The sequence below is a fragment of the Mustela erminea genome, chromosome 13 (assembly GCF_009829155.1).
Source record: "Mustela erminea isolate mMusErm1 chromosome 13, mMusErm1.Pri, whole genome shotgun sequence".
NCBI classification, from domain to species: domain Eukaryota; kingdom Metazoa; phylum Chordata; class Mammalia; order Carnivora; family Mustelidae; genus Mustela; species Mustela erminea.
Window position 1 is genome coordinate 86,030,892 of NC_045626.1, and position 26,513 is coordinate 86,057,404.

Here is a 26,513-nt window from a genome sequence, read left to right on the forward strand (position 1 = left end):
AGTAGGGAGCCTGATGCAGGGCTCGACCCCAGGATCCCGGGATCATGACTTGAGCTAAAGGCAGACACTTAATGACTGAGCCTCCCAGGCGCCCCAAGGGAGGCTTTGAGGCTTCCAGGAATGCCCACTTATTATAGGTAGGAGTGGAGAATAGGTGAAATGCGAAAAGAAGTAGAAGGAGCTAGTGACGGGATTCCTGGGTGGCTCAGTGGCTTAAGTGGTTGCCTTTAGCTCAGGTCATGATCCCAGGGTCCTGGGATCGAATCCCACATCGGGCTCCTTGCTCAGCAGGGAGCCTGCTTCTCCCTCTCCCTCTGCCTGCCTGCTGATCCCCCTGCTTGTGCTCTGTCTCTCACTATCTCTCTCTGTACATCAAATAAATAAATAAATAAGTCTTAAAAAACAAAACAAAAAAACATAAAAAAAACAAGGAGCTGGGGCGCCTGGGTGGCTCAGTGGGTTGAAGCCTCTGCTTTCGGCTCAGGTCATGATCCCAGGGTCCTGGGATCGAGCCCCACATCGGGCTCTCTGCTCAGCAGGGAGCCTGCTTCCTCCTCTCTCTCTGCCTCTCTCCCTACTTGTGATCTCTGTCTGTCAAGTAAATAAATAAAATCTTAAAAAAAAAAAAAACAAAAAAACAAGGAGCTGATGATGAACAGGAGAGGGTCAGAGCCTGGGGATCCTTGTGTGCACTGCAGGGGATTTAGACTATATTAAGCAGGTGATGGGGAACTAGTGAAGGGTCTTGATTAGATTATCACTTTATAAAGCTGCAGAATTGTTTGGAACGGGGCAGACTTAGGAGTGTGAAGACCAATTGGGAGACTGAACAGCTTTCTGCGTGAGACCTGAGCCCGTGCAGTGAGGTGAAGATGTACAAGAGGAATGGCAGACATGAGAGGCGCAGAGGAGGTAGAATCAATAAGTGATCACACGTAGGGAGGACACATGTAGGAAATGGCCTGGCAGGACTCTGGCTCAGCATACTCGTAAGGATGGGGCTGAGCCCAAGCCCTAAAATGAGAAATATGTGTGGAAGAGCAGGTAGTGGTAGAAGTTGAAGGGTCTGCTTTGTAAAAATTGCATGGGCAGGGTCTTATGAAATGAGACTATCTGTTAGGAGGTTGGAGAGTGATCTGAGCTGAATCCAGAGGGTGGAGGGTATCCCCGGGGGATGGCTCAGACCGCTCTGGGTGCGCGTGTAGAGTAGAGAGATCTCACCTCAGGATGAGATCCAGGGGCACTGGCATGTAAGAAGTGAGGAAAAAGGGCTATATGCATATGTGGGAAGAAATGAAGGAGGAAAACCTCCTTATAGATTGAAGTCAAGGAAAGAGAAACTTGAGATTCTAGTGGAGAGTGATGAGTAGTTTCAAATACTATAGATAAGATCAAGTATTAAAAGTGGGAGATGTCGGAGCGCCTGGGTGGCTCAGTGGGTTAAGCCTCTGCCTTCTGCTCAGGTCATGATCCCAGGGTCCTGCGATTGAGTCCTGCATTGGGCTGCCTGCTCAGCGGGGAGTCTGTTTTTCCCTTTGCTCCCCCTACCACCAGGTACACTCGCTTTCCATCTCTGTCTCTCTCAAAAAGAAAACAAAATCTTTAAAAATAAATAAAAGTGTAACATTTTAAAACATCCAAAGCAATTTTGTGTGTTGTTTAGAAAGGCATATGAATAAAGGGATAGAGATTAATGGGATATTAAGCACCAAAATCAGAGTAATGGATAATTCTGGTTGGGACAAGGAGAATGATGTATTTGGGAAGAAGAGTAGGGGGTTCTTAAGTTATATTGGTAATATTTATTTTTAAGTAGGGTGATAAGTACATGAGTGTTATATTATCTTTTTGAACAGCTGAAAGTTTTATAATAACTAATTTTTTTAAGATTTTATTTATTTATTTAACAGAGAGAGATCACAAGTAGGCAGAGCAGCAGGCAGAGGGTGTAGGGAAGCAGGCTCCCTACTAACAGAGAGCCTGGTGCAGGGCTCCGTCCCAGGAGCCTGAGACCATGACCTGAGCCCAAGGCAAAGGCTTAACCCACTGAGCCACCCAGGCACCCTTGTAATAACTAATTTTCTTAAAAACCGAATGGGGGGCCCCTGGCTGGCTCAGTTAGTAGAGCCTGTGACTCTTGGTCATGAGTTTGAGCCCCACATTGAACATATATATTACTTTAAAAATAAAAATAAAATTAAAATTGGAAAGTGAATGGAGTGACAAAATCTGAATCCGTGAAAGCAGTTTTCAGGGAGTGGAAAAATATGAGTAGAGAAACTATGCTTTCTTATCATTTTTAGCTTTCAGAATTAGAGAGTCCTTTTTGAAGTTGGCATTTTGATTATAAGAAAGGAACCTAAAGTTTTGGGTATTTCCTTCTTTCTCTTTCTTCCTTTCTTTCTTAGAGAGTGTGTGTGAGCTGGGAGAAGGGCACGGGGAGAGGGAGAGAGAATCTAAAGCAGACTCCATGGAGCCTGACAAGAGGCTTAATCTCATGACCCTGAGATCATGATCTGAGCCCAAACGGAGAGTTGGATGCTTAACCAACTGAGCCACTCAGGCACCCCGTGTGGTCATATTTTAAAAAGCAGCTCCAACGCTTTGGAACTGCATAGTTTCAAGTACATTACTTACCCTTCCTGGAGTCTTGGTTTTCTTGATGGTATAACGGGAATGTTAGTATTCATCCTGTCCTACGATGAGATGTAAATTGCTCAGGTTTTTATGAGAATTAAATGAGATCATTCATGTAAGGCTCTTAGTACCCTGCTTGACATGCGTAGTTTGGGACTCAAATGGTCTCCGTAACTCTTGGCAATCTAGATTACCTTTGGGTTATCTGAGCGTTCCCTGCTTTACTGTTTATTCTTGGACCACATGAGGCTTCCTCTTTTTTTTCATAACAGCCTGTTGCCTGCAGCATAAGAAGTTGTGCACAGGCATTATTTTGCTTCAAGTTGCTTAATGAAGCATATTTGTATTACAGCTTGTTTACAAGGTGAAATCCAATGATATATTAGAGAGATTAGCCTTGAGTTCTGCAGAGACCAGCGAGCAGACCGAATGGCAAAAACTCATAGATGAAGCTAAGAACAATCTACATAAAATCCAGGTGTGTTTCCCCCGTCGTGTATGACAGCATTGAGATGGACGGACTGATCGACATTAGATCACCTGACTGTGTCTGGCATTTCTCAAACAGGACGATGAATTTGTGGTAAATTACTGCTTGGAGGCCCAGTGGCTAACCTATGAAACAACCCAGGAAATGCTAAATTATGCCAAAACCCGGGTAGGTTTTTATGTTTGTACCTGTTAGTTTGTCTCATGCAAAAGAAACCATCTCAGAAAAAATGAATCTTGTCTCCATTGCACACATGTCCTAAAGTGTGTTTTCTGCCATAGGTTCCTGTCAGTGAGCTCTGAACACCGTTGCTAGTTATATTCCTTAAAATCAAGGTGTAATAGACGGGCAAAATATTGTGAGCTGTTTTCATAAGCTGCATTATTTTTTTAAGATATGTCATTTTTCAGTCATTCACTGTTCATCTCAGAGTTCAATGTGACCTGATAATTTGTGTCCTTTCACAGAAAATCCATCTTCCTTCATGAAAAAAAAACTAATATACCAGATATATTAACTTTGTTTCTCATTGTTCATCTTAGCTTTTGAAAAAAGAAAATAAAACTGTTCCTGTCTATTCTGATGGTTTAAAAGAGGTAATTACACTGTACTTAATTTGAGAGTAAACGTACCTTTACAGTATGTCTTTCAATTCAAGATAGACCTGTATTTTTTCAAGAGCAACTTACTTTAACTCTTGTTTCCTTACTGAAAAATAGGAATAATAATAGTACTTATAGGGTTATTTTGAAGTCAGATGAAATAATTTATATAAACCATTTTGCATTGTGTCTGGCATTGGTTAACCAAACAAATAAATATTAACCATGATGTTAACTATCATGGTTTAAACTCTTATTAAAGCAAAGTAAATTTTTGGTATAATCCAACTGCATTTTAACACAAGGGCTTTTATATAAATCACTGGGAAAACTAGTTAATTTTGAAGGCACCTACAATTATTGTGTAAATGCCTTCTCTTTTGCAATTTTATTGCACCGAATGTGATTGGAAATGTTTCCATTATTCCAAGGTTTTTTGGGTTATATTTATGAGAATTGACCTCTAATAGGAGGTGAAATGTGTAAGACTTCTGAAATAGAAGGCCTAATTTCTGGGGGGGGTTTAATTTAATTTTCTTGCATATGACATTCAAATTATCATGTTCTTTTTTTTTCCTAGGTACTAAGGGCTCATGCAAAATTGACTACTTTTTATGGAGCATTTGGACCAGAAAAATTCAGGTGTGTACATTCTTCATTTTTTATTTTTAGATTATGAATTGGACTAAATGTGTTTTCTGGGAATCAGGTAATGGAAAATATTATTTTCCTGCTAGGCTGTAGATACTCTTCTACACCATCTATGGAACTAATAAATTTGAAAGGCAAATTTAAATGCACGTATCTTTGCCTTAGCAATTTCACTTCTGGCAGTTGATTCTATTAGATATACTAACATGTGCACCAAAATTGTCACTATTTACACATATGAGTGGTAGTTATCTTAAAGATAATAGAAATTATTTGCAAATTAACAATGAAGGGGGAAGCTTAATATTTTCCCTTGTGGCTAGTCAATCCCTCTTTCCCTGTTGTATTTGTCTATCTCTGGACTTAATATTCAGTGGATTTTATATTTTTCATTCACCAGTATCATATAGTTTTTTGGTTTTTTAAAAGATTTTATTTATTTATTTGAGAGATAGAAAGAGAAAGCCTGAGTCGGGGGAAGGGGCAGAGGGAGAGGGAGAAGGAGACTCCCCACTGAGCAAGGAGGCTGATGTGGGGCTTGAACCCAGGACCCTGAGATCATGACCTGAGCTGAAGGCAGAGGCTTTAACCCACGGAACCACCCAGGCACCCCAATTAATGTGATTTTAGAATGTCCTATTATCTGATAAACTAGCCCTGATATACTTTCCATACTTTTCTGAATCTGGGGGGCAATTTTCTCATGTTTATTTTTCTGTATGACATTTAGAATGAGAATCACCTTACCCAGTTTATTTATTTATAATTTTTTAAAATTTAAATTCAATTAATTAACATGTATTGTTCGTTTCAGAGGTAGAGGTCAGTAATTCATCAGTCTTACAAGACTCATTCCATCGCATGCCCTGCTTTACGCCCATCACTCATTCCCCCATCCCCCTCCCCTCCAGCAACCCTCACTTTGTTTCCTCTGATTAAGAGTCTCTTATAGTTTGTTCCTCTCTCTGATTATGGCTTTGTTTTTCCCTCCCTTCCCCTATAATCCTCTGTTTTGTTTCTTAAATTCCACATATGAGTGAGATCATATAATTGCTTTCTCTGATCGCGTAATGCCTTCTAGTTCGATCCATGTCATTGCAAATGCCAACATTTCATTTCTTTTGATGGCTGAGTAGTATTCCATTGTATAGATATACCACATCATCTTTTTTTTTTAATCTGACAAAGGATTTGTATTTAGAACATAGAAAAACCATTTATAACCTAATAATAAAAAAGCAAGTAGCCTAGTAAAAACAAAACATGGGCAAAACACTTGAACACAAACTGGCAAAAGAAGATGTATGAATGGCCAAAAACGTGAAAAGTCAAACATAGGATTACCCTGCAGTCTAGCAATTCTCCTACGTCCTTACCCAAGAGAAATAAAAAATAATCTAAAAATGCATTTTTGAAAGATTTTATTTATTTATCTGAGAGAGAGAGAGAGAGAGAGAATGAGCAGTGGGGAGAGGCAGAGGGAAGGGGAGAAGCAGACTCCCTACTGAGCAGGGAGCCCTACATGGGACTCAATCCCAGGACCCTGAGATCATGACCTAAGCCAAAGGCAGACACTCAACTGATTGAATCACTCAGGTGTGCTTAAAAATGCATTTTTGTTCATAGTAGCCAAACACTGGTAATAACCCAGACATCCACCAACAGAAGAATATATGTATAACTGTGTGTTCATACAACAGAATACTGCTTAGCAATAGAAAGAACAAACCGCTGGCACACACACAGCCCCATGGACAAACCTTAGAAACATTATGTTTGTGAGGGTCCTGCAGTTGGCAGAATAACAACCCCTCAAAGATGTCCAGGTCCAAATCCCCGTTAATCACAAGGCAAAATGTGATAAAGGTTGAGGACCTTGAGATGAGGAGATAACTTCAGATCACTGGAGTCCTTAAAGCAGAGGAACCTTGCTGACTGTGGTCAGAGGAGATGTGACAAAGGGTGAATGGTCTGAGATACAACGTTGCTGACTTTGAAGGTGGAAGAAGGGACAACAAGCCAGGGAATATAGGTGGTCTCTAGTGGCTGAAAAAGGCAAGGAAAGAGATTTTTCTCTAGAGATTCCACAAAGGAACAGCTCTGCCAACACCTTGACTTTGACCCACTGAGAACACTTATTGGGCTTCTTTTAACTTTTTTTTTTTTTTTTTTTTTAAAGATTTTTATTTATTTATCAGAGAGAGAGAGGGGGAGAGAGCAAGCACAGGCAGACAGAATGGCAGGCAGAGGCAGAGGGAGAAGCAGGCTCCCAAGGAGCCCGATGTGGGACTCAATCCCAGGACGCTGGGATCATGACCTGAGCCGAAGGCAGCCGCTTAACCAACTGAGCCACCCAGGCGTCCCTAGGGCTTCTAACACGCAAATCTAGAAGATAATAAATTTCTGTTGTCTTAAGCAGTTAAGTCTGTGGTAATCTGTTACAGCAGCAACCAGAAACAATCTTCACTGGTTTTCTTCTTTTGAGATTTGATTCAAGCCTACATTTTAATTCCTTCAAACCAATATTATTTAAGTTTTTTTGTTTGTTTCTATGTTTGTGTTTTTACTCCCTTTCATTTTTAAAAAAAATTTAAGTTCGATTACTTAACATATAATGTATTATGTTTTAGGGGTACAGGTCTGTGATTTATCAGTCTTACCTAACACCCAGTGCTCGCCACAACACATACCCTCCCCAGTATCCATCACCTAGCCACCCTGTCCCCCGACCCCTCTCCCCTCCAGCAACACTCAGTTCATTTCCTAAGATTAAGAGTCTCTTATGGTTTGTCTCCCTTTCTTGTTTCATCTTGTTTCATTTTTTCCTCTCTTCCCCTAGGATCTTCTATCTTGTTTCTTAAATTCTGCATATCAGTGAGGTCATATAATTGTTTTTCTCTGATTGACTTACTTTGCTTAGCGTAATACCCTCTAGTTCCATCCATGTTGTTGCAAATGGCAAGATTTCATTTCTTTGATGGCTAATATTCCATTGTAAACATACCACGTCACCTCTATCCCTTCATCTATTGAGGGACATCTGAGCTCTTTCCATAGTTTGGCTATTGTGGACACTGCTGCTATAAACGGTGGGGTACAGGTGCCTCTTTGGATCACTGTATTTGTATCTTTAGGGTAGTACCTTACCCCAGTTTAAAGAAATCTTATTTGGGGGGCACCTGAGTGGCTCAGTCAGTTAAGTGTATGACTTGATCTGAGCTTGGGTTGTGATCTCAGGGTCATGAGAGCGGGCCCTGCGCCACACTTCTCATTCCGTGCCCGGTCTGCTTGAGATTCTCTTTCTCCCTCTCCCTCTGCTCCCACCCCTGCTCATATGCATACATACTCTCTCTAATGAATAAATAAAATCTTTTTTTAAAAAATCCTATTTGGGGGCCCCTGGGCCCCTGGCTCAGTCATTAAGCATCTGCCTTTGGCTCAGGTCATGGTCCCAGCACCCTGGGATTGAGCCCCACCTCGGGTTGCCTGCTCGGCAGGAAGCCTGCTTCTCCCTCTCCCGTTTCCCCTGCTTGCGTTCCCTCTCTGTCTCTCTCTCTCTTTCTGTCAAGTAAATACGTAAAATCTTTTTTAAAAAATCCAGATCCCAGGATTCTGAGATCATGACCTGAGCCGAAGGCAGAGGCTTAACCCACTGAGCCACCCAGGCGCCCCTTTATTAGGATTTTAAATTTTATTTATTTTTATTTTCTTATTGGGAATATGCTGAATGGAAGATCAATTTAGGGAGAACCAGCATCTTTGCATTATTGAATCTTCCTTTTTAGGGACATTTTGTCCTACTCATTCTGTCCTTTCTTTCGTTCTTGAGCAGTTATCTACTCAGTTGTCTTTATATAGCTCTTAAATATTTTTCCTACTGCTATAAATGGGACATATCTCCATCGTGTATTTTTTAAAAGATTATTTATTTATTTTTTTGACAGACAGAGATCACAAGTAGGCAGAGAGGCAGGCAGAGAGAGGAAGGGAAGCAAGCTCCCTGCTGAGCAGAGAGCCAAATACGGGACTTGATCCCAGGACCCTGGGATCATGACCTGAGCCGAAGGCAGAGGCTTTAACCCACTGAGCCACCCAGGTGCCCTCCATCATATTTTTGAAAGGCTATGAAAAACTATTGATTTTTAAAAATTACTTTTTAATCAACTACTTTATTGAATTCCTTTTTTTTTTTTCTTTTTAAGATTTTATTTATTTATTTTAGAGAGAGAGCATGCACAAGTAGAGGGGAGAGACAGAGGGAGAGGGTGAAGCAGACTCACCGCTGAGCAGGGAGCCCAATGTGGAATCCCAGCCCTGGGATCATGACCTGAGCCAAAGGCACACACTTAACCAACTGAGCCACTCAAGCGCCTTTGCATTCCTTTATTATTCTTAATCGTGTTTCAGTTGCTGGGTCAATAAAATCAGGTCATGATTTTTGGGTCCTGGGATCAAGCCCAGCATTAGGCTCAGTGCTGAGCAGGGAGCCTGCTCGCTCTGCCTCTGCCTGCCTCTCTGCCTACTTGTGATCTCTCTCTATCTCTGCCAAATAAATAAATAAAAATCTTTAAAAAAGCAATGTCTCAGCTGATCTTATTTTTTCTAAGTGTATGATTATATAGTCAAATAATGATAATTTTGCCTCATTTTTTTCCCCTTACCTCATCTCATTGACTGGTACTTACAGAACAGTATATATATTTTAAAGATTTTATTTTATTTATTTTAGAGAGAGGGAGGGAGAGGGATGAGCAGACTCCCTGCTGAGTGCAGAGCCTACCACAGGGCTCAATCCCAGGACCTTGAGATCTTGACCTGAGCCAAAATCAAGAGTCAGACACTTAACTGACTGAGCCATCCAGAAGCCCTTCATTTGTTTTAAAAACTTAATTAGGAAGTATCTGATTTCCTCTTAGTTGGTTAAGTATCTGATTTCAGCTTAGGTCATGATCTCGGGGTCCTGGGATTGAGCCCCACATCAGGCTGCTTCCTGCTCACTGGGGAGTCGGCTTCTCCTTCCCCCTTTGTCCTTTCCCAGGTTCTTACTCTTGCTTCTTGCGCTCTTTCTCTCTCTCTCTCTCTCTCAAATAAATTTTTTTTTAAAAACACCTTAAAATAATTGCTCGTATATGCGTGATTATCCCAGGAAGAACCTATAAGGAGAGATGACTTTCAGGGAGGGTGACAGGAGCTCTACAAGTCTGGGATAGGAAAGAAACCACTTTTTACTGTACAATCTTTGGAACTTCTTTTAACTTTGAGGGGGGAAAAAACTAAACCACTAGTTAAAATTTCTAATGGTATCCACTTGTAACATTATGACCTTAATTTTTTAACTACTAATTTTATCCCTTACTTTGCAGTGGTAGTTCTTGGATTGAATTTCTGAATAATGAAGATGACCTTAAGGATATCTTTTTACAGCTACGAGAAGGAAACCTTGTTTGTGCACAGTACCTTTGGCTTCGACATAAGGTAATCTGTTTTGGGTTTTGTTGTTAATGACTTTATGGCTCCTGGGGTAGGTGATTGAATCTGTTGTCTTCATGTGAATGAAGGGTGTCAGGTGTGAGTGGGCAATGGAATGTTTGATAAAATTTTCCTGATGATATTAAACTAGAGGTGAAGTTACTTGAGAAGCTGTTTTATCTCATTCAGAGTCCAATGAACTCCTAAACTTAGCTGAAAAGGCAACATTTTGGGGCAGCTGGCTGGCTCAGTCGGTGGAGCATGTGACTTTTGATCTCAGTGTTGTGGGTTCGAGCCCCACATTGGGCTCAGAGATTACGTTAAAATCTTAAAAAAAAGAAAGGGGGAGCCTAGGTGGCTCAGTGGGTAGGCCTCTGCCTTCAGCTCAGGTCATGATCTCAGGGCTGAGATTTGAGCCCCATATCGGGCTCCCTGTGCAGTGGGGAGCCTGCTTCCCCCACCCCACCCGCCGCCTACCTCTCTGTCTACTTGTGATCTCTGTCAAATAAATAATAAAATAGAATCTTTAAAATCTTAAGAAAAAAGAAAGCAATGTGTTATTGAATGATTTATTGATGGGCTTTCTTAAGTACTGCTGGTGAAGTTATTCCTGTTACAGCTCAGACTGTGTAAAGGATTGTGCATTAGCAGCTCTGCTCTGATTCCCTCCATGCTGGCCGTTATCATGAGGTCCAAAACGTGTCATCTTGGTGTGATGTCACTCATGGACACATGGCTTGTTTGGATTTGCACTATCACTTCCTGTTAAGTTTTCCTTCCTCGGCCAGTTCCACTGCCCCCTAATTTATGAGTTGGTCCTTGCTGCCATGAGAGTTCGTGGGATTCGTGGCTGCCAACGACTCATCAGTATAGAGTAAATCACCCCTCGTGCTTGTAATTAAGACAGTAAAATATTTCCTAAAAATGACTTCCTAACAAGTCTTTCCATTTTGGGAAGCTGTCATTTTAAATCCGTCTGATAGATCCTAATTTCTCACTCTGTATAATTTAGGCAAATTTTGAAAGCAGATTTGATGTGAAAATGCTTGAGAACTTGCTCAACTCAATTTCTACACCAGTGTCTTTGCAAAAGCTTTGCCCGTGGCTTAAAAATGATGTGATCCCATTCGTGAGAAGGGCTGTACCTGAAGGGCAGGTGAGTGGCCTTCAGTATTTCCACTCTGGGTCATTCAAGTCTAGCCTTTGCCTTATATCACTGCAGAGTAAAGGGCGGTAACGCCAGGTAGTTCAGTGTCTCTGTTGAAAGATTATCATGGGGGTTTTACATTATTTCCTTGATTATCTACTGACTATTTATTTACAAATGATATGTCTGTTTCAGAAAATTCTTGCAAAATGGTTGGAACAAGCAGCCAGGAACCTTGAATTAACTGATAAGGTAATACCAGTATTATTAGCACTGAAAAGACATTTCAAACACTCCCAGTGGCGTACAGCATCACTTTTAATGGTGTGTGTTCCTCTTTAAAGGCAAACTGGCCAGAAAATGGACTTCAACTGGCAGAGGTATTTTTTACAGCAGAAAAACCAGATCAGTTGGCATTGGTGTCCTGTTGGCATTGGATTTCCTTGGTATGATATAGAAAATGAATTTTCAGTAATAAAGCATTCAGTTTATGTTAAAGGATTTGTGTACATGTACTAAGAGATACATCTATTTCTTACATTTTCTGTTTGTGTGTTCTTTTATTGTGTACATCTAAAATTCACCAACCAAACAGGAAACCATATATAAACATACTCCTCAGTAATATAATTGGAATTTTCTGCATTGGCAGCAATTTACAGTCCTTTAAAGGAATGAAATTTAATAATGCTTTAGGATTAGTTTTCAAGATCTTATTTAAACCAGCAAACCACTCCCAGTTCTGATTGCAGTTCTTAGGCATTCCAATAGCCATTATGGCTTAAGTACTAGTGAATTTTTTAAAAGATCACATTTAAAAAAGAAATGCTTGGACTTTTTTGACTGAAAAAAAATAGCAGTGCTAGAAAGGTTACTAAGCTCAAGAACACTGCTGTTATATTTGGTGTTAATTTGAAGTTTGTGAACTGAATTTAGTATTTGACTTCTAAATTTCTTAAATTAATTTCTTTTTCCCTTTAAGTTTCTAAAAACTAGAAAGCATTCATTATATTGAAAAGAAGGAAAGTATATTCTTATATTTTAGGAAAGTCCCTTGGAGTGCCATAAATTAGTTTATAAATTAACATGTGAGATATTCCTGTATGATCTCAACTCCGAAGTTTTAAGGACTTAAGTACCAGAAGGTAAACCTTCTTTGTGGTAATATACATTATAAAATTGCACCTAGGGGCACCTGGGTGGCTCAGTGGTTTAAGCCGCTGCCTTCGGCTCAGGTCATGATCTCGGGGTCCTGGGATCGAGTCCCGCATCGGGCTCTCTGCTCAGCAGAGGGCCTGCTTCCCTCTCTCTCTCTCTCTCTGCCTGCCTCTCTGTCTACTTGTGATCTCCCTCTGTCAAATAAATAAATAAAATCTTTTTTTTTTTTTTTTTTAAAGATTTTATTTATTTATTTGACAGAGAGAAATCACAAGTAGGCAGAGAGGCAGGCAGAGAGAGAGAGAGAGAGGAGGAAGCAGGCTCCCTGCTGAGCAGAGACCCCGATGCGGGACTCGATCCCAGGACCCTGAGATCATGACCTGAGCCGAAGGCAGCGGCTTAACCACTGAGCCACCCAGGCGCCCCAATAAATAAAATCTTTAAAAAAATAAAATAAAATAAAATTGCACCTATTCCTTAAATTTCTGGAGCCTAAAAATAAATAAATTTTCTTCTGCTTTCTGATATAGCAGATTCTTTTTTTTTTTTTTTTTTAAGATTTTATTTAATCATTTGACAGACAGCAAGAGAGGGAACACAAGCAGGGGGAGTGGGAGAGGGAGAAGCAGGCTTCCTGTCAAGCAGGGAGCCCAATGTGGGGCTCCATCCCAGGATCCTGGGATCATGACCTCAGCTGAAGGCAGACAGACGCCTAATGACTGAGCCACCCAGGCGCCCCAGATGTAGCAGATTCTTGCTAATAATTGGACTTACTGGTTATATACTATTAAAAAGTAAGCAGGAGTTTTTTGATATATGTTTCAACTAGTATATTGATATATATAATCAGTATATATTGATCATTATAATACATTTTTCCATAGAAGAGCTTTTCTTCTTGCTATAAAACACTACCCTGTCCTGGTATGCCTGCGTCACTCAGTTGGTTAAGCTTCTGTCTTCAGCTCAGGTCGTGGTCCTGGGATTGAGCCCCATGTCCGGCTCCTTATTCAGCAGGAACCCTGCTTCTCGCTCTGCCTGCTGCTTCCCCTGCTTGTGCTCTCTGGCAATTAAATAAATAAAATCTTTAAAAAAAAAAAAAAAAGTCAAAAAACACTACTCTGTCTTTTCCCTGTTAATTGTCTTTATCAATATTGAAAATTCTATTTCTTGTATATAAGTTTATCAAATGTTACAGCTTTATATCGGATCTTTATGTCTTGATCTATACAGATAGGGCATTGAGGTCCATCTAAATGATGTTTTTGTACATAAGCATAAAATTTTACACTAACGTTCAGGGGTACCTGGCTAACTCAGTGGAGAGTGAGACTCTTGATCTCACAGTGTAAATTCAACCCCTGCATTAAGTGTAAAGATTACTTAAAAAATAAAATTTTAGGGCAGCCTGTGTGGCTCAGTCGGTTGGATGTCCAACTCTTGATTTGGGCTCAGGGTGTGATCTCAGGGTCGCGAGCCTGAGTCCTGCGTCGGGCTCCACACTGGGTGTGTGGAGATTTATTTATTTATTTTAGAGAGCACAAGTAGGGGGAGAGGGAGAGAATCCTCAAACAGACTCCCCACTGAATGCAGAGCCCGACTAGGGCTCAATACCCCCAGGACCCTGAGATCATGACCTGAGCTGAAATCAAGTGTCAGATGCTTAACTGACTAAGCCATCCAGGCACCCCTAACATTGAAGTTTTCCTGTTTGTTTGTTTGTTTATTTGTTTGTTTGTTTGTTGAGAAAGAAAATTGCCTTTAGATTTCTGTTGGATTCTAATCTATAAATTTGCACTAGTTAATGTGTTAAAATTCCACAAAACTTACAGGCATTAAGTACAGATTTCCTCTTATGTACATAATCATGTTCCTTATTTATTTTATCTGAAATAATTCTGATTTTTCTTTGTATTTCCCCTCTCACACTTCTGTTTTTAGAAGGATTATCAGAACACGGAGGAAGTACGTCAGCTAAGGACTCTGGTAAATAACTTGCAGGAATTGATCACATTGCATAGGAAATACAACTGCAAACTGGCCCTCTCTGATTTCGAGAAGGTAAAAACCTAGATTTATTGGAAGTGTTATTTTTTAATGACAGCCACCATGACTAGAACTTGCATCTCTGCCGCCTTTCTCTTGGCATCCAGGAGACTACAACCACCATTGTGTTCCGCATGTTTGATAAAGTGTTAGCCCCAGAGCTGATTCCTTCTGTCTTAGAGAAATTTATAAGAGTTTACATGCGGGAACATGGCTTACAAGAGGAGGAACTTCTTCTGCTCTACATAGAGGTAACTTCTTTACCTCTAGTCTTTTCCCCTTGTGTCTATGTGTGTCACTGTTTAAACATCTAATCCTATAAACCTCTGCCTTTGGCTCAGGTTGTGATCTCAGGGTCCTGGGATCGAGCCCCACATTGGGCTCTCTGCTCAGCGGGGAGTCTGCCCCCCCGCCCCCCGCCTCTGCCTTCTTGTGATCTCTGTCAAATAAATAAATAAAATCTTAAAAAAATAAAATAAGGGTGCCTGGGTGGCTCAGTGGGTTAAGCCGCTGCCTTCAGCTCAGGTCATGATCTCAGGGTCCTGGGATCGAGTCCCGCATCGGGCTCTCTGCTCAGCAGGGAGCCTGCTTCCTCCTCTCTCTCTCTGTCAAATAAATAAACAAAATCTTAAAAAAAATAAAATAAAATAAACATCTAACCCTATAGGGAATGTCATGCTTTACCATCGGGATTTATGCAGTATTGGTTAATGTGGTGTACTGATTGACTGGTAACCTTGGGCAGAATGGGATAATATTAGGACTTTCTCCAAATGCTTATTGTGAAATAAAAGGAGCTCAATCATGTGAGCATGTGTTTTCACACATTAATAAGCTGCAGTCATCTCATTTGTAGATTCTTCAAGAATATTTCCTTCTTAAGTGTCCTTGTCCATATTAAACGAAAGGCCAAGGCCTTAGTGATTTTGTTTTTTGAGCATTGTTTCACATTCATTGCTAAGTCATTTTTGCTTTTTTTTTTTTCTTTTCACATCTATAAAAGCTGTTTTTCTATATATGTTTTACTTTTTTTTTTTTTTTTTAGTAAGAGTTTCAAATTTAAAAAATATGTGTTTATCCCCTTTTAGGATTTATTGAAGAGATGTAGCTCGAAGTCCACATCACTCTTTGAAACCGCATGGGAAGCAAAAGCCATGGCAGTCATAGGATGTTTATCGGATACAGATGTAAGTAGATAGTGACCATGTAGATTTTCCTTTGAGCATCGCATCTTTTCTGAAAACTTTCTCTCTGATCACAAAGGCAATAGCAAATTTGTTAAGAAGAATTTGTGAAGTTCAGGAAAAGAATAAAAATAAATAAATAAAAACCACCCATAATTCCATTTTCTTTCATTATAGAAAACAAGAAATAAAAATTTTCTCATTCCCATCCCCAGAAGAACTACCATGGATGATTGGGTGCATATATTTCTAGGCTTTTCTATGATTATACAAACACGGACACATTTTTTAAATCTGTTATAACACACTTTTATTATGCCTTCCCACTGTTACCATTATAAACTGTGAATAAAGTCATGAAAAATATTTTTAAACACAGAGACTAAAGACTGTTGAAAGGAATAGAGCTATATGACTTCACTTTCAGCAGAGAAAATATTTTTCTGAGTTTTTCTAAATAATGAAATTGCTCACGATATGTGAGAATCAGAAGGAACATATACTTTTGTAGTCAGAGGAGATACTCTGAGCGTCCACACTGTAGATGTAAGACCTCTGCTGCTATAGATGAGGCAATGTCATTAATTTCCATGAAACGTGAATCCGAGGGCTCTTCTGCACGGTCAGTGTCTGTGTGTCTTCATAGCTCATATTCGACGCTGTGCTTAAGATAATGTACGCGGCGGTGGTTCCTTGGAGTGCAGCTGTGGAGCAGCTAGTGAGACAGCACCTAGAAATGGACCATCCCAAGTAAGACGGCAGTCTCCCAGATCATGGTGTCGGTGCTGGATAAGTCTCCTGTTTCCTCTTGACATTCATTTATGTTTTATGCCCTTCACTGTGTCTCTTAGTATTAAAAAAAAAAAAAAAAAAGACAATCCATGTTAATATCGACAAATTTCTTGGGCATCTGGGTGGCTCAGTCAGTTGAGCGTCTGACTGTTGATTTCAGCTTAGGTTGTGATCTCAGGATCTGGGGATCGAGCCCCACGTTGGGCTCTGAGTCAGCGCATAGTCTGCTTGTCCCTCTCCCTCTGCCCTTCCCATCCCCCCCACCCCCCTGTGCTAGCTTGCCTCACTCTCTCCCTCTCTCAAAGAAATGAACAAGTAAAATCTTTTAAAAAATCATTTAAAAAATATGAGCAAATTTCCTTTCAGAGTCAAGTTATTACAGGAAAGTTACAAACTAATGGAGATGAAAAAACTTCTACGAGGCTATGGAGTAAGGGAGGTGAACCTCTTAAATAAGGAAATCATGGTGAGTACAGTAGCTGAAGGGTCTTGAACCCCGCTGTTCCGTTCTGAGGACAGTTTGGGAAAACTAATGAGGACTTCATATTCTTGAAGGCTAACAGAGCTAAGTTCTCCACTACTTTCCTTTTGTAGGATAGAGTGTGAATAGGACGTTCAGGGGTGCCTGGCTAGCTCAGTAGATGGCGTGTTCAACTCTTAATCTTGGGATCATGAGTTCAAGCCCTACATTGGGTGCAGAGATTACTTAGTTAAATAAATAAAACATAAAAAAAAAATAAGTCTTTTTTAAAAATTGGGTATTCACTTGTTTATTAGGATAGTAAAGATAACAAGGACATTAAGAAGCTAAAGGAGTATATCAAATCATCATGCTGTACACCTTAAATATACGCAGGGTTTATTTGTCACTTACATATCATAAAATTCAGAATATAAATCATGTTTTAATTTTTCACACAGCTTGGGTTTTTTGCTGCTTGATTTTAATTTGATGAGTACTTTGCCTTTATGAACAAAGGACTTCTGGTTTCTCTGAGATTTCATAATGAAGAAATGTATATATTGTCTCTGCTTCAGAGGGTGGTCAGATACATTCTCAAGCAAGATGTCCCATCTTCCTTAGAAGATGCTTTGAAGGTGGCTCAAGCGTATATGTTGCCCGACGATGAAATTTACAGTCTAAGGATTATTGATCTCATTGATAGAGAACAGGTATGAAAGTTCTGTATTGTCCTTTCTTAGGTTTCTTTGTTAAGTAAGTCTGTAAAAGCTCAAATCACTCAAATTATCTGAATAGATTATCACAAATGAAAGTTATATCAAGGGGTACCTGGATGGCTCAGTCAGTTAAGCATCGCCTTTGGCTCAGGTCATAATCCCAGGATCCTGGGATCAAGCTCCACATCTAGCTCCCTGCTCAGTGAGGAGTCTGCTTCTCCCTCTCCTACTCCTACTGCTTATGCGCTCTCTCTCTCTCTCACTCACTCTCTCTCAAATAAACAAATAAAATCTTCAATAAAAAGAAAATAAGTTATACCAGGATGAAAATATTAGATGTTAGATTGGCCATATTCTTTATATCTGTAGTTTCTTTTTTTTTTTTAAGATTTTATTTATTTATTTGGCAGAGACACAGTGAGAGGGAGAACACAAGCAGGGGGAGAGGGAGAGGGAGAAGCAGGCTTCCCGCAGAGCAGGTTGCCCAATGCGGGTTGGATCCCAGAACCCTGGGATCATGATCTGAGCTAAAAGCGGACACCTAATGACTGAGCCACCCAGGCGCCCCCATATCTGTGGTTTCTTTAAAAGTATTTTATGACTAGCTATTGGGCTTTCATATTCTTTGGTGTTTATGAAACATAGACTCATGTTTTTTGTACACCGTAGGACCCTTTGATTCCAGAATAGGGCGTGCATTTTCTTTTCCTATTTTAAATGTCTTTATTCTGATATAATTCTATAACCATGAGCATAGTTAAGAATTATGAAATACAAAGGGGTGTATTTGAATTTAATTTTTTTTGTTTGCTGTCATCAAAACCAGAGTTATCAGCTTTTTTAAAACATTAGATCATATTCTTTTTTTTTTTTTTTAAGATTTTATTTATTTTATTTGACAGAGAGAGAGATCACAAGTAGGCAGAGAGGCAGGCAGAGAGAGAGAGGAGGAAGCAGGCTCCCTGCTGAGCAGAGAGCCGGATGCGGGGCTCGATCCCAGGACACTGGGATCATGACCTGAGCCGAAGGCAGCGGCTTAATCCACTGAGCCACCCAGGCGCCCCCATATTCTATTTTTTTAAATACTGTCTTTTCGCCTTTAAATAGAAAAAAGCAAGAGGTGAGTCTAAACTGTCCTTCACAAGTACCAGCTGTTTTTTCTTCCTTTCAAACACTTTATAGGGTGAAGACTGTATCCTTCTGTTGAGGTCTTTGCCTCCTGCTGAAGCTGAGAAAACTGCAGAACGGGTAATCATATGGGCACGGTTGGCATTACAAGAAGAACCAGATGATTCCAAAGAGGTGAGATTTTCACTAAATACAGATGAATCCAGTATTTATGGATAGTAATCAACAGGACAGAAAAGATAGATAAGCAGATAGGAGTATCTCCTCTTCTCTCCGCTAGAACATCCTAATGTAAAACTCTTTGTATAAATTTGCTGCATAGAAAAGAGCCACATATGGCTGTTTTGGAGCAACGGCTTGAGCCCTCACTGATAATCTGGGATCTACAAACCAGAAGGATTAATTGAAGTAGATGTTGTACACGAAGGGTTTTCCATAAACCTTTGCAATATAATTTCGTGTTATATAGGACATAGTCATTACTGTCAAATAATGACATCAGCCACACCCAGTTGATTAAGCATCCAGCTTTTGGTTTTGGCCAGGTCATGATCTCATGGATCATGAGATTGAGCCCCACATCAGTCTCCAAGCTCAGCGGGGAGTCTGCTTGAAGATTCTCTCCCTCTGCCCACCCCCCACTCACTCTTGCTTCTCTCTCTCAAGTAAATAAGTTTTCAAAAGTCATGTCAGGGGCGCCTGGGTGGCTAAGTGGGTTAAAGCCTCTGCCTTTTGCTCGGATCATGGTCCCAGGGTCCTGGGATCGAGCCCCACATCGGGCTCTCTGCTCAGCGGGGAGCCTGCTTCCCTTCCCCTCTCTCTGCCTGCCTCTCTGCCTAATTGTGATCTCTGTCAAAGAAATAAAATCTTTTTAAAAAAAAAAAAGTCATGTCAGCCACAGAATGCATGGAAATCTAAATAATCTTAGAACATTGAAACCTGGGAAGTTTCAAGAGCGCCAGTTCTCTTTAGGGAGGTGAGGAACCAAATACCTAATTTATTCAGGATAGTTGGGAGATAGATATATATATATATATATATATATATATATATCCTTTAGAGATAGTTATCCCTCAACCTCTCTCAGCAGTCCATCTCAGTAATTTTTTTGCCTTTAGGGAAATTAGTTTGGTTATTTTGGCATCAAATATTTATTATGCTTTTACTATACTGGAGGCCTTAGGTTAAATACTTTAAATGAACTGTCTACACAGTTGTGAGATCATTCCTGTTCTCAGCTCCTTATAGATTAAGTGCAGAAAATAACATTTTAAGGGCACCTGGTTGGCTAAGTTGGTTGAGCATCTGCCTTTGGCTAAGGCTCAGGTCATGATCCCAGAGTCCTGGGATTGAGCCCCACATTGGGCTCCCCGCTCAGCAGGAAGTCCGCTTCTCCCTCTGCCCCTTCCTCCCTGCTCGTGCTCTCTCTCTCTTTCAAATTAATAAATTAAAAAAAAAAAAAAGCCTAACATTTTGAAATAAGTGACTTTTGCAAGCTTATTAGAAAGTGGCAGAACCTCAGCTCAAACTCTGATAGCAGAGTCCTTATTCTTAACCACCAGCTTGGACTGTACCCCGTAGTGGAAATGTTGGAGTACTTTGTGTCGTCCTAGCACTGTCTAAGCGTTTCATGTACACTGCATCTTTAAAGCTTTTCCTTCTTTGATTTTTCTTGTCTTTTTGTTTGTTTTAATGTTGTCGGTCTTCAAAATAATGATTATTTCTTGGACTTTCATTCTCTGAACTTAAACAACTTCAGTTCTTTTTGACTTTTCCAGAGAACTTTGCCTAATGTTTTGTTAAATAATAAAAACTATTAAAAAAGTGAAACTGGGGTGCGTCGTTGGCTCAGTGGGTTAAGCCGCTGCCTTCGGCTGAGGTCATGATCCCAAGGTCCTGGGATCAAGCTGCGCATTGGGCTCTCTGCTCAGCAGGGAGCCTGCTTCTCCCTCCCCAACCCCTGCCTGCCTCTCTGCCTACTTATGATCTCTGTCTGTCAAATAAATAAATAAAATCTTTAAAAAAAAAAAAAAAAAGCGAAACTGGAGTGACGTTAATTATAGTGTAGCCAAAAGGTGATTTGTGGGATTTGTATATTCTTGGTATTTCTAAACTATATATCCAAGCACTCATACTGGTGTTTTCATGTTTACCTTCTGTGTAATTCGGTTATGATCCATTTCTCAGCTGCCTGACATCCTCTAACATGGATCTCCCATTTTTTCCACATTTTTTACTGTTTTTTTCCTGATTTTGTGGCGTTTATATATTTGTCTGTATGTATACTAAGTGGCAAATAAAGGAAGCAGATTTCATTTTCTATTTTTCTTTTCAGGACAAGGCCTGGAGAATGTCCGTAGCGAAGACATCCGTAGACATTCTTAAAATACTGTGTGACATCCAGAAAGGTAGACTGTACCTCTCTGCCCTCATCTCGGGTTTGTTCTGAAGCTTGCCCTTTTCAGAAAGTAGCATCGATGACAGGCCTCCTCCTTTCCCCCTGGTTTTTCTGGCTTTAATTATCTCCATTGATCCCACTCATTTTTCCTCATGAAAAGTCTTCCTTGCTTTATTTTCTTGATTGCCAGTGTTGAAACAGAAGCATCTAAAAATCAGCTTATCAACTACATGCTTCAGTAAACTGTTTAAGGCTACACTAGATTTCTTCAGTGCCTTGTCCTTATTGCTCATGTTTTTCACTTATCCTTTGGTCATGATCAGGCAAAAACCTATTTAAACTTGAACTTAAGTAAAACATTAACAAAGAAATGCTCTTGGAGAAAAAAAGCTGCAATTTATTTCAGAAAAATTGTTATTTCTCTTTATTACCCATAAATTTCTCTTTTCTACCTTCAGATAGAATAATTAGATTTCTTTTTGTACTTAAATTCTCTTACCTCAGCTTCTGAAAAGACTTGAGATGAGAAAACCAGAGCCAACTAAAAATTTAGCTTTTAAAAATTCTCACAGTACGGAAACTTGAATGTCTGCTGTAACTTTAAAAAATTTAATTACAGACAATCTACAGAAGAAGGATGAATGTGAAGAAATCCTGAAACTATTTAAAGTTGTTGCTAGCTTGCAGGTAAAGATGTTGGTATATTGAATATTATTACTTTACTAATTACATTACTAATGAGTGAACTTGACATAAATGATTAGTCTTAAAATTTTCTGTGCTAGCCTTCAGGAATTTTAAATACAGCATAATGGTTTCCCTTTTCTCTGTCTCTGTCATTTAAAAAACAACCTTATAGAGATATAATTCATATACCACACTATTCATCCATTTAAAGTGCGTAATTCAAGGCACCTGGGTGGCTCATTTGGTTAAGTGCCTTCAGCTCAGGTCATGATCTCAGGGTCCTGGGATCGAGTCCCCATTGGGCTCCCTGCTCCGCGGGGAGCCTGCTTCCCCCTCTCCCTTTGCCCCTCCCCCCAGCTAGTGCTCTCACTCTGCTCTCTCTATCAAAAAAACAAAACAAAAAACAAAAAAACACCACTTCCATGAAACAAATAAAGTGTATAATCACTGGTTTGGGTATATTATTAAGTTTTCGTAATTGTGGTCACAATGTAAAATTTGCCATTTTAGCCATTTTTCAATATATACTTCAGTGACATTAATTATATTCACAGTGTGATATGACCTTCAACTCTATCTGCTTTTCATCACCTCTGGCAGAAACTCTGCTTTTTATTCATTTTATCCATTTTTACCCATTAGGCAGCAGCTCCCCACTCCCTTTTCCTTCCAGCCCCTGGTAACCTCTGATCTGCTTTCTGTTTCTGAATTTGCCTATCCGGTATATTTCCAGTATAAGTGGAAGCACGCAATATTTATCCTTTCATGTCTGGCCTCTTTCAGGCAGCATGATGTTTTCAGGGTTCATCCCCAGTGGAGCAGGTTTCAGTGCATCATTCCTTTTTATGGCTACACGTTTCACTGTAAGGATGGACCACGTTTATTTATTCCTCTGTTGATGGACCCTTGGGTTGTTTCTCCTTTTTGGCTGTTGTGAGTAGTGCTGCAGTGAGCCTGGTGAGCGAGACACCGGAACCACTACTCAAACCCCACCTGTCTGGCCCCAGTACCCTTGCTTATTCTATTTGGCACTGTCTCAGCAGCAGTAAACAGTTAAAATGAGATTACTGAAAATTAAAAAAATGTATATATCCTTTAAAAATCATGAAATACGTTGACTCTACACAGAAGCTGCATTCTTTTGGGAAAAGATCCTCATTGAAAAAGGAAAACCGGGTGCCTGGGTGGCTTAGTTAGTTCAACTACTGCCTTCGGCTCAGGTCATGATCCTGGGGTCCTGGGATCGAGTACCACATCAGCCTACCCCTGCTCTGTGGGGACACTGCTTCTCCTTCTCCCTCTGCCTGCTGCTCCCCTGCTTATGCTCTCTCTCTCTCTTTCTTTGTCAAATAAATAAATAAATAAAACCTTTAAAAAAAGGAAAGAAAAAAAGAGAAACTTCTTGGTTTAATCACTTCCATGTTTATCTTTGACTAGATTATTCATGGATGATACATAATTCAAAAGGTTTTTAAAAATGGTTAAAATGGTAAGTTTTATGTTATGTATATTTTACCACAATAAAAAACAAACTTACTAAAATTCTGTACTGCATGTTGTAAACAATAAGAAATTAATTCTTTGATCAAAAAAAAAAAAAAGCTTAAAAGAATAGGGCACCTAGGCTCAGTGGGTTAAACCTCTGCCTTCAGCTCAAGTCATGATCTCAGGGTCCTGGGATCTAGTTCCGCATCGCATCGGGCTCTCTGCTCAGCGGGGAGCCTGCTTCCTCCTCTCTCGCTGCCTGCCTGCCTCTCTGCCTACTTGTGATCTCTGCCTGTCAAATAAATAAATAAAATCTTAAAAAAAAAAAAAAAAAAGAATATATAGTGCAAAACAAGTCTTCCTTCTGTCTTAACACTCCCAGCTCTTCAGTTTCCCACATTAAGTGCCACCGGCAGCACCAGTTTGTTGTGTATTTTTCCAGAGATAGTCTATGGTTACATAAGCAGAAACATTTCTGTGTTTCCTAGTAAGGCAGGAGCTGCGACATAAAAGTAAGGCAGGAACTATGCATATAACAAATCTTATCCATAGTAAATATAGGAAATACTATATTTATTTCTATGAGTAAGTATTTATTTCTGTGAGTATATCTACATGAGGCATCCCCTTTGGGAAAGATCACTAATATTTTGGGGGAAACGTCAGTTTCAAAATTTTACATTTTATAAATATTGCTGCACCATAGATCAAGTTATACAACCATCAAAAATAGTATTTGTGGTGAGGGGCCTGGGTAGCTCAATCGGTTAAGCAACGGACTCTTGATTTTGACTCAGGTCATGATCTCAGGGTCGTGGGATCGAGCCTGACTGCTTCCCTCCCTCTGCCTCCACTCCCCTGACTCATACAACCTCTCTCTCTTGCTCATTCAAATGTTGTGGGGGTTTTGGGGTGTTTTTGTTTGTTTGTTTTTAAGATTTTATTTATTTATTTATTTGACAGGCAGAGATCACAAGTAGAGAGGCAGGCAGAGAGAGAGAGAGGAGGAAGCAGGCTCCCTGCTGAGCTGAGAGCCTGATTCGGGGCTCAATCCCAGGACCCTGAGATCACTACCCGAGCCGAAGGCAGAGGCTTTAACCCACTGAGCCACCCAGGCGCCCCTCTCTCACTCGTTCAAATAAATTTTTAACTGACTGAGCCACCCAGACTCTCTCTTAAATGAATCTTTAAAAAACAGTAATATTATTTGTGGAATCTATGTAGTGATGAAGAGAGGGGGAAATGCCATAGAGTTAGCTGCAGAAGGTAATACATGAAATTACCCACACAGCCACCAAATGCTGGTGAAGAGACACTCAGGCAATACCAAATCATCACTGTTTATTAGATTAACCATTTCTCAACTCAGGTGTGTTTATGCCCAGGGGACGGTATCTGAAGATATTTTTGATAGTCACAAGTAGTGCAAGGAGGGTGCTGGTGGCATCCAGTGGCTAGCGGCCAGGGACACTGCTATGATGTGCAGGCAGCCCCCACAAGAAAGAATGATCCGGCAAGACCGAGAAACCTTGCTCTAAAGTGTGGCATCAAAACAGAAGGTCTAGGGGTTATGGTTCATCAGAAGAACATGTGACTCTTGATTTTAGGGTGGTGAGTTTGAGCCCCAAGTAGGGCTTAAAGATTACTTAAAAAAAAAAAAAAGAAGAAGAAGAAGAGCTGACTTACTGTCGCTACTTCTTGGTATCCTTCCGAGGGCCTCTGGGATTTTTTAATTGGGTCAGAAAAATAAATTCTAGGTCTGGAATTAGCGGTCAATTGGGAGTTATTACAGAGAAGAGCAAAGCTGGGTTCTTCGAGCCGCCAGCATGGAATCACCCAAATCTAATACTTAATCTGTCCCTCCTGCTAGTCTGGGCTCCCCCACGACAGAGAATGATCTGACATTGAGAAATGGTGTCAATAGCGCTGACATGGAGAGAATCCTGAGTTAAGATGGCTTTTCCTATTTTCCAAACTTTTTCTAATACTATGACTTTCATAATTTGAAATATGAAGTCTCAAATCTTTAATTTACAAGGATATAGTCTTTGAGGCAGAAATAAGGCAAGGTTTGAGCCTGGCCAGTGGTTTTTTAACAGCATGAAGTAAACAGATGTGCGCTGTCCTGCTTGCCTTGCTAGGAGAACTTTGAGGTCTTCCTGTCCTTTGGAGATTATAGCAACAGTGCCCTGGTCGCAGAGCTCCGGGAACAGTACATCAGAGCCCATGAAGTCACGCAGACCCAGCACAAATCCCAGGGCACCGCGGAGCCTACAGCCCGTGAGGGCAGGAGCCTCAGCACTGAGTCCAAGCTGCACAGACAGGCGCTGGCGCTGCAGATGTCTGTGCAGGAGCGGGAGGCCGAGCTGACCTGGAGAGCCTTAAACCACGGGAATGTGGAAGCAGCGCTGGCCAGGTGCAGGTGAGTCCCACTGTGCATGAGCACGGCTTGGCGGAAAGGAACGCTTGCTTCTGTAACTTCTGTGGTGGTGGGATCAGGTCAGTGACATTTTCATTTTCATGGTAGTCATTCTTGGTTTCTCACTCTCAGACCCTAGTTTGGACTTCGGGGTCAGAAAGTGGTAGCCTAGGAGTGCCGGGGTGGCTCGGTCAATTAAGCATCCCGACTCTTGATTTTGTCAGGTTAAGATCGCAGGGTTGTGAGATCGAGCCCCGCATCAGGCTCCACACTGGGTGTGGAGATTCTCTCTCTACCCCTCCACTCCCCCTCATTCTCTCTCTCCCTCTCTTTAGAAAAAAGAAAGTCGTAGCATAGAAGGCAAGTAAGTAACATGGAGTCGTTGGGTAAGCTAACTATTGAATTTAGTTTGCCTTTGCACTCTGGTTAATGGCGTCCCAAGTAAGTTTGAAGACAAAGCACATTAGATACCATGAATACAGCATAAAGACATTTTAAATGATGGTGGTTGTCATATATATATATATATATATATTTTTTTTTTTAAAGATTTTATTCATTTATTTGACAGCGCAAGTAAGCAGAGAGGCAGTCAGAGAGAGAGGAGGAAGTAGGCTTTCTGCTCAGCAGGGATGTGGGGCTCTATGAGCCTGATGCGGGGCTCGATCCCAGGACCCTGGGATCATGACCTGAGCTGAAGGCAGAGGCTTTAACCCACTGAGCCAACCAGGTGCCCCGGTGGTCCTATATTAATCCAAGAAAGGCAGATGCATTTGCTTTTGCTCTGCGTGCTCTAACTTCCAACACACCCTTTCTTCCAGAGACTTATTTAGGTATCACTGCAACGAGGACACCGGGAAATTGCTGTTTCTGACATGTCATAAGCTTTGTCACATGTTGGCTAACGACGTTCCAATGGCAACACCTGTCGGCCTCAATCTTCCTTCCGAAATACATGCTCTAGCTTGCCAAGCTGCTACCATCTGCAGCCCAGGTGACAAGATTTATAATATACATAGCTTTGTTTCATGCTGGGCTCCC

At 40.6% G+C, this 26,513-nt stretch overlaps 1 protein-coding gene across 3 annotated transcripts in view; it reads left to right on the top strand.

Moving 5' to 3' along the window:
• The window catches only part of KNTC1 (kinetochore associated 1), an 80,740-nt gene that overhangs the window by 18,717 nt on the left and 35,510 nt on the right, over window positions 1–26,513 (top strand). For all 3 annotated transcript variants that reach the window (XM_032309827.1, XM_032309826.1, XM_032309828.1), the window contains exons 17-35: window positions 2,990–3,115; window positions 3,206–3,295; window positions 3,670–3,723; window positions 4,310–4,371; window positions 9,744–9,855; window positions 10,862–11,005; window positions 11,192–11,248; window positions 11,341–11,442; window positions 14,096–14,215; window positions 14,308–14,451; window positions 15,289–15,387; window positions 16,031–16,134; window positions 16,543–16,642; window positions 17,215–17,349; window positions 18,538–18,657; window positions 20,819–20,891; window positions 21,501–21,568; window positions 25,195–25,475; window positions 26,294–26,466. In XM_032309827.1, coding sequence (XP_032165718.1) covers window positions 2,990–3,115; window positions 3,206–3,295; window positions 3,670–3,723; window positions 4,310–4,371; window positions 9,744–9,855; window positions 10,862–11,005; window positions 11,192–11,248; window positions 11,341–11,442; window positions 14,096–14,215; window positions 14,308–14,451; window positions 15,289–15,387; window positions 16,031–16,134; window positions 16,543–16,642; window positions 17,215–17,349; window positions 18,538–18,657; window positions 20,819–20,891; window positions 21,501–21,568; window positions 25,195–25,475; window positions 26,294–26,466 — 2,164 coding nt within the window. The remainder of the gene's footprint in view (window positions 1–2,989; window positions 3,116–3,205; window positions 3,296–3,669; window positions 3,724–4,309; window positions 4,372–9,743; window positions 9,856–10,861; window positions 11,006–11,191; window positions 11,249–11,340; window positions 11,443–14,095; window positions 14,216–14,307; window positions 14,452–15,288; window positions 15,388–16,030; window positions 16,135–16,542; window positions 16,643–17,214; window positions 17,350–18,537; window positions 18,658–20,818; window positions 20,892–21,500; window positions 21,569–25,194; window positions 25,476–26,293; window positions 26,467–26,513) is intronic.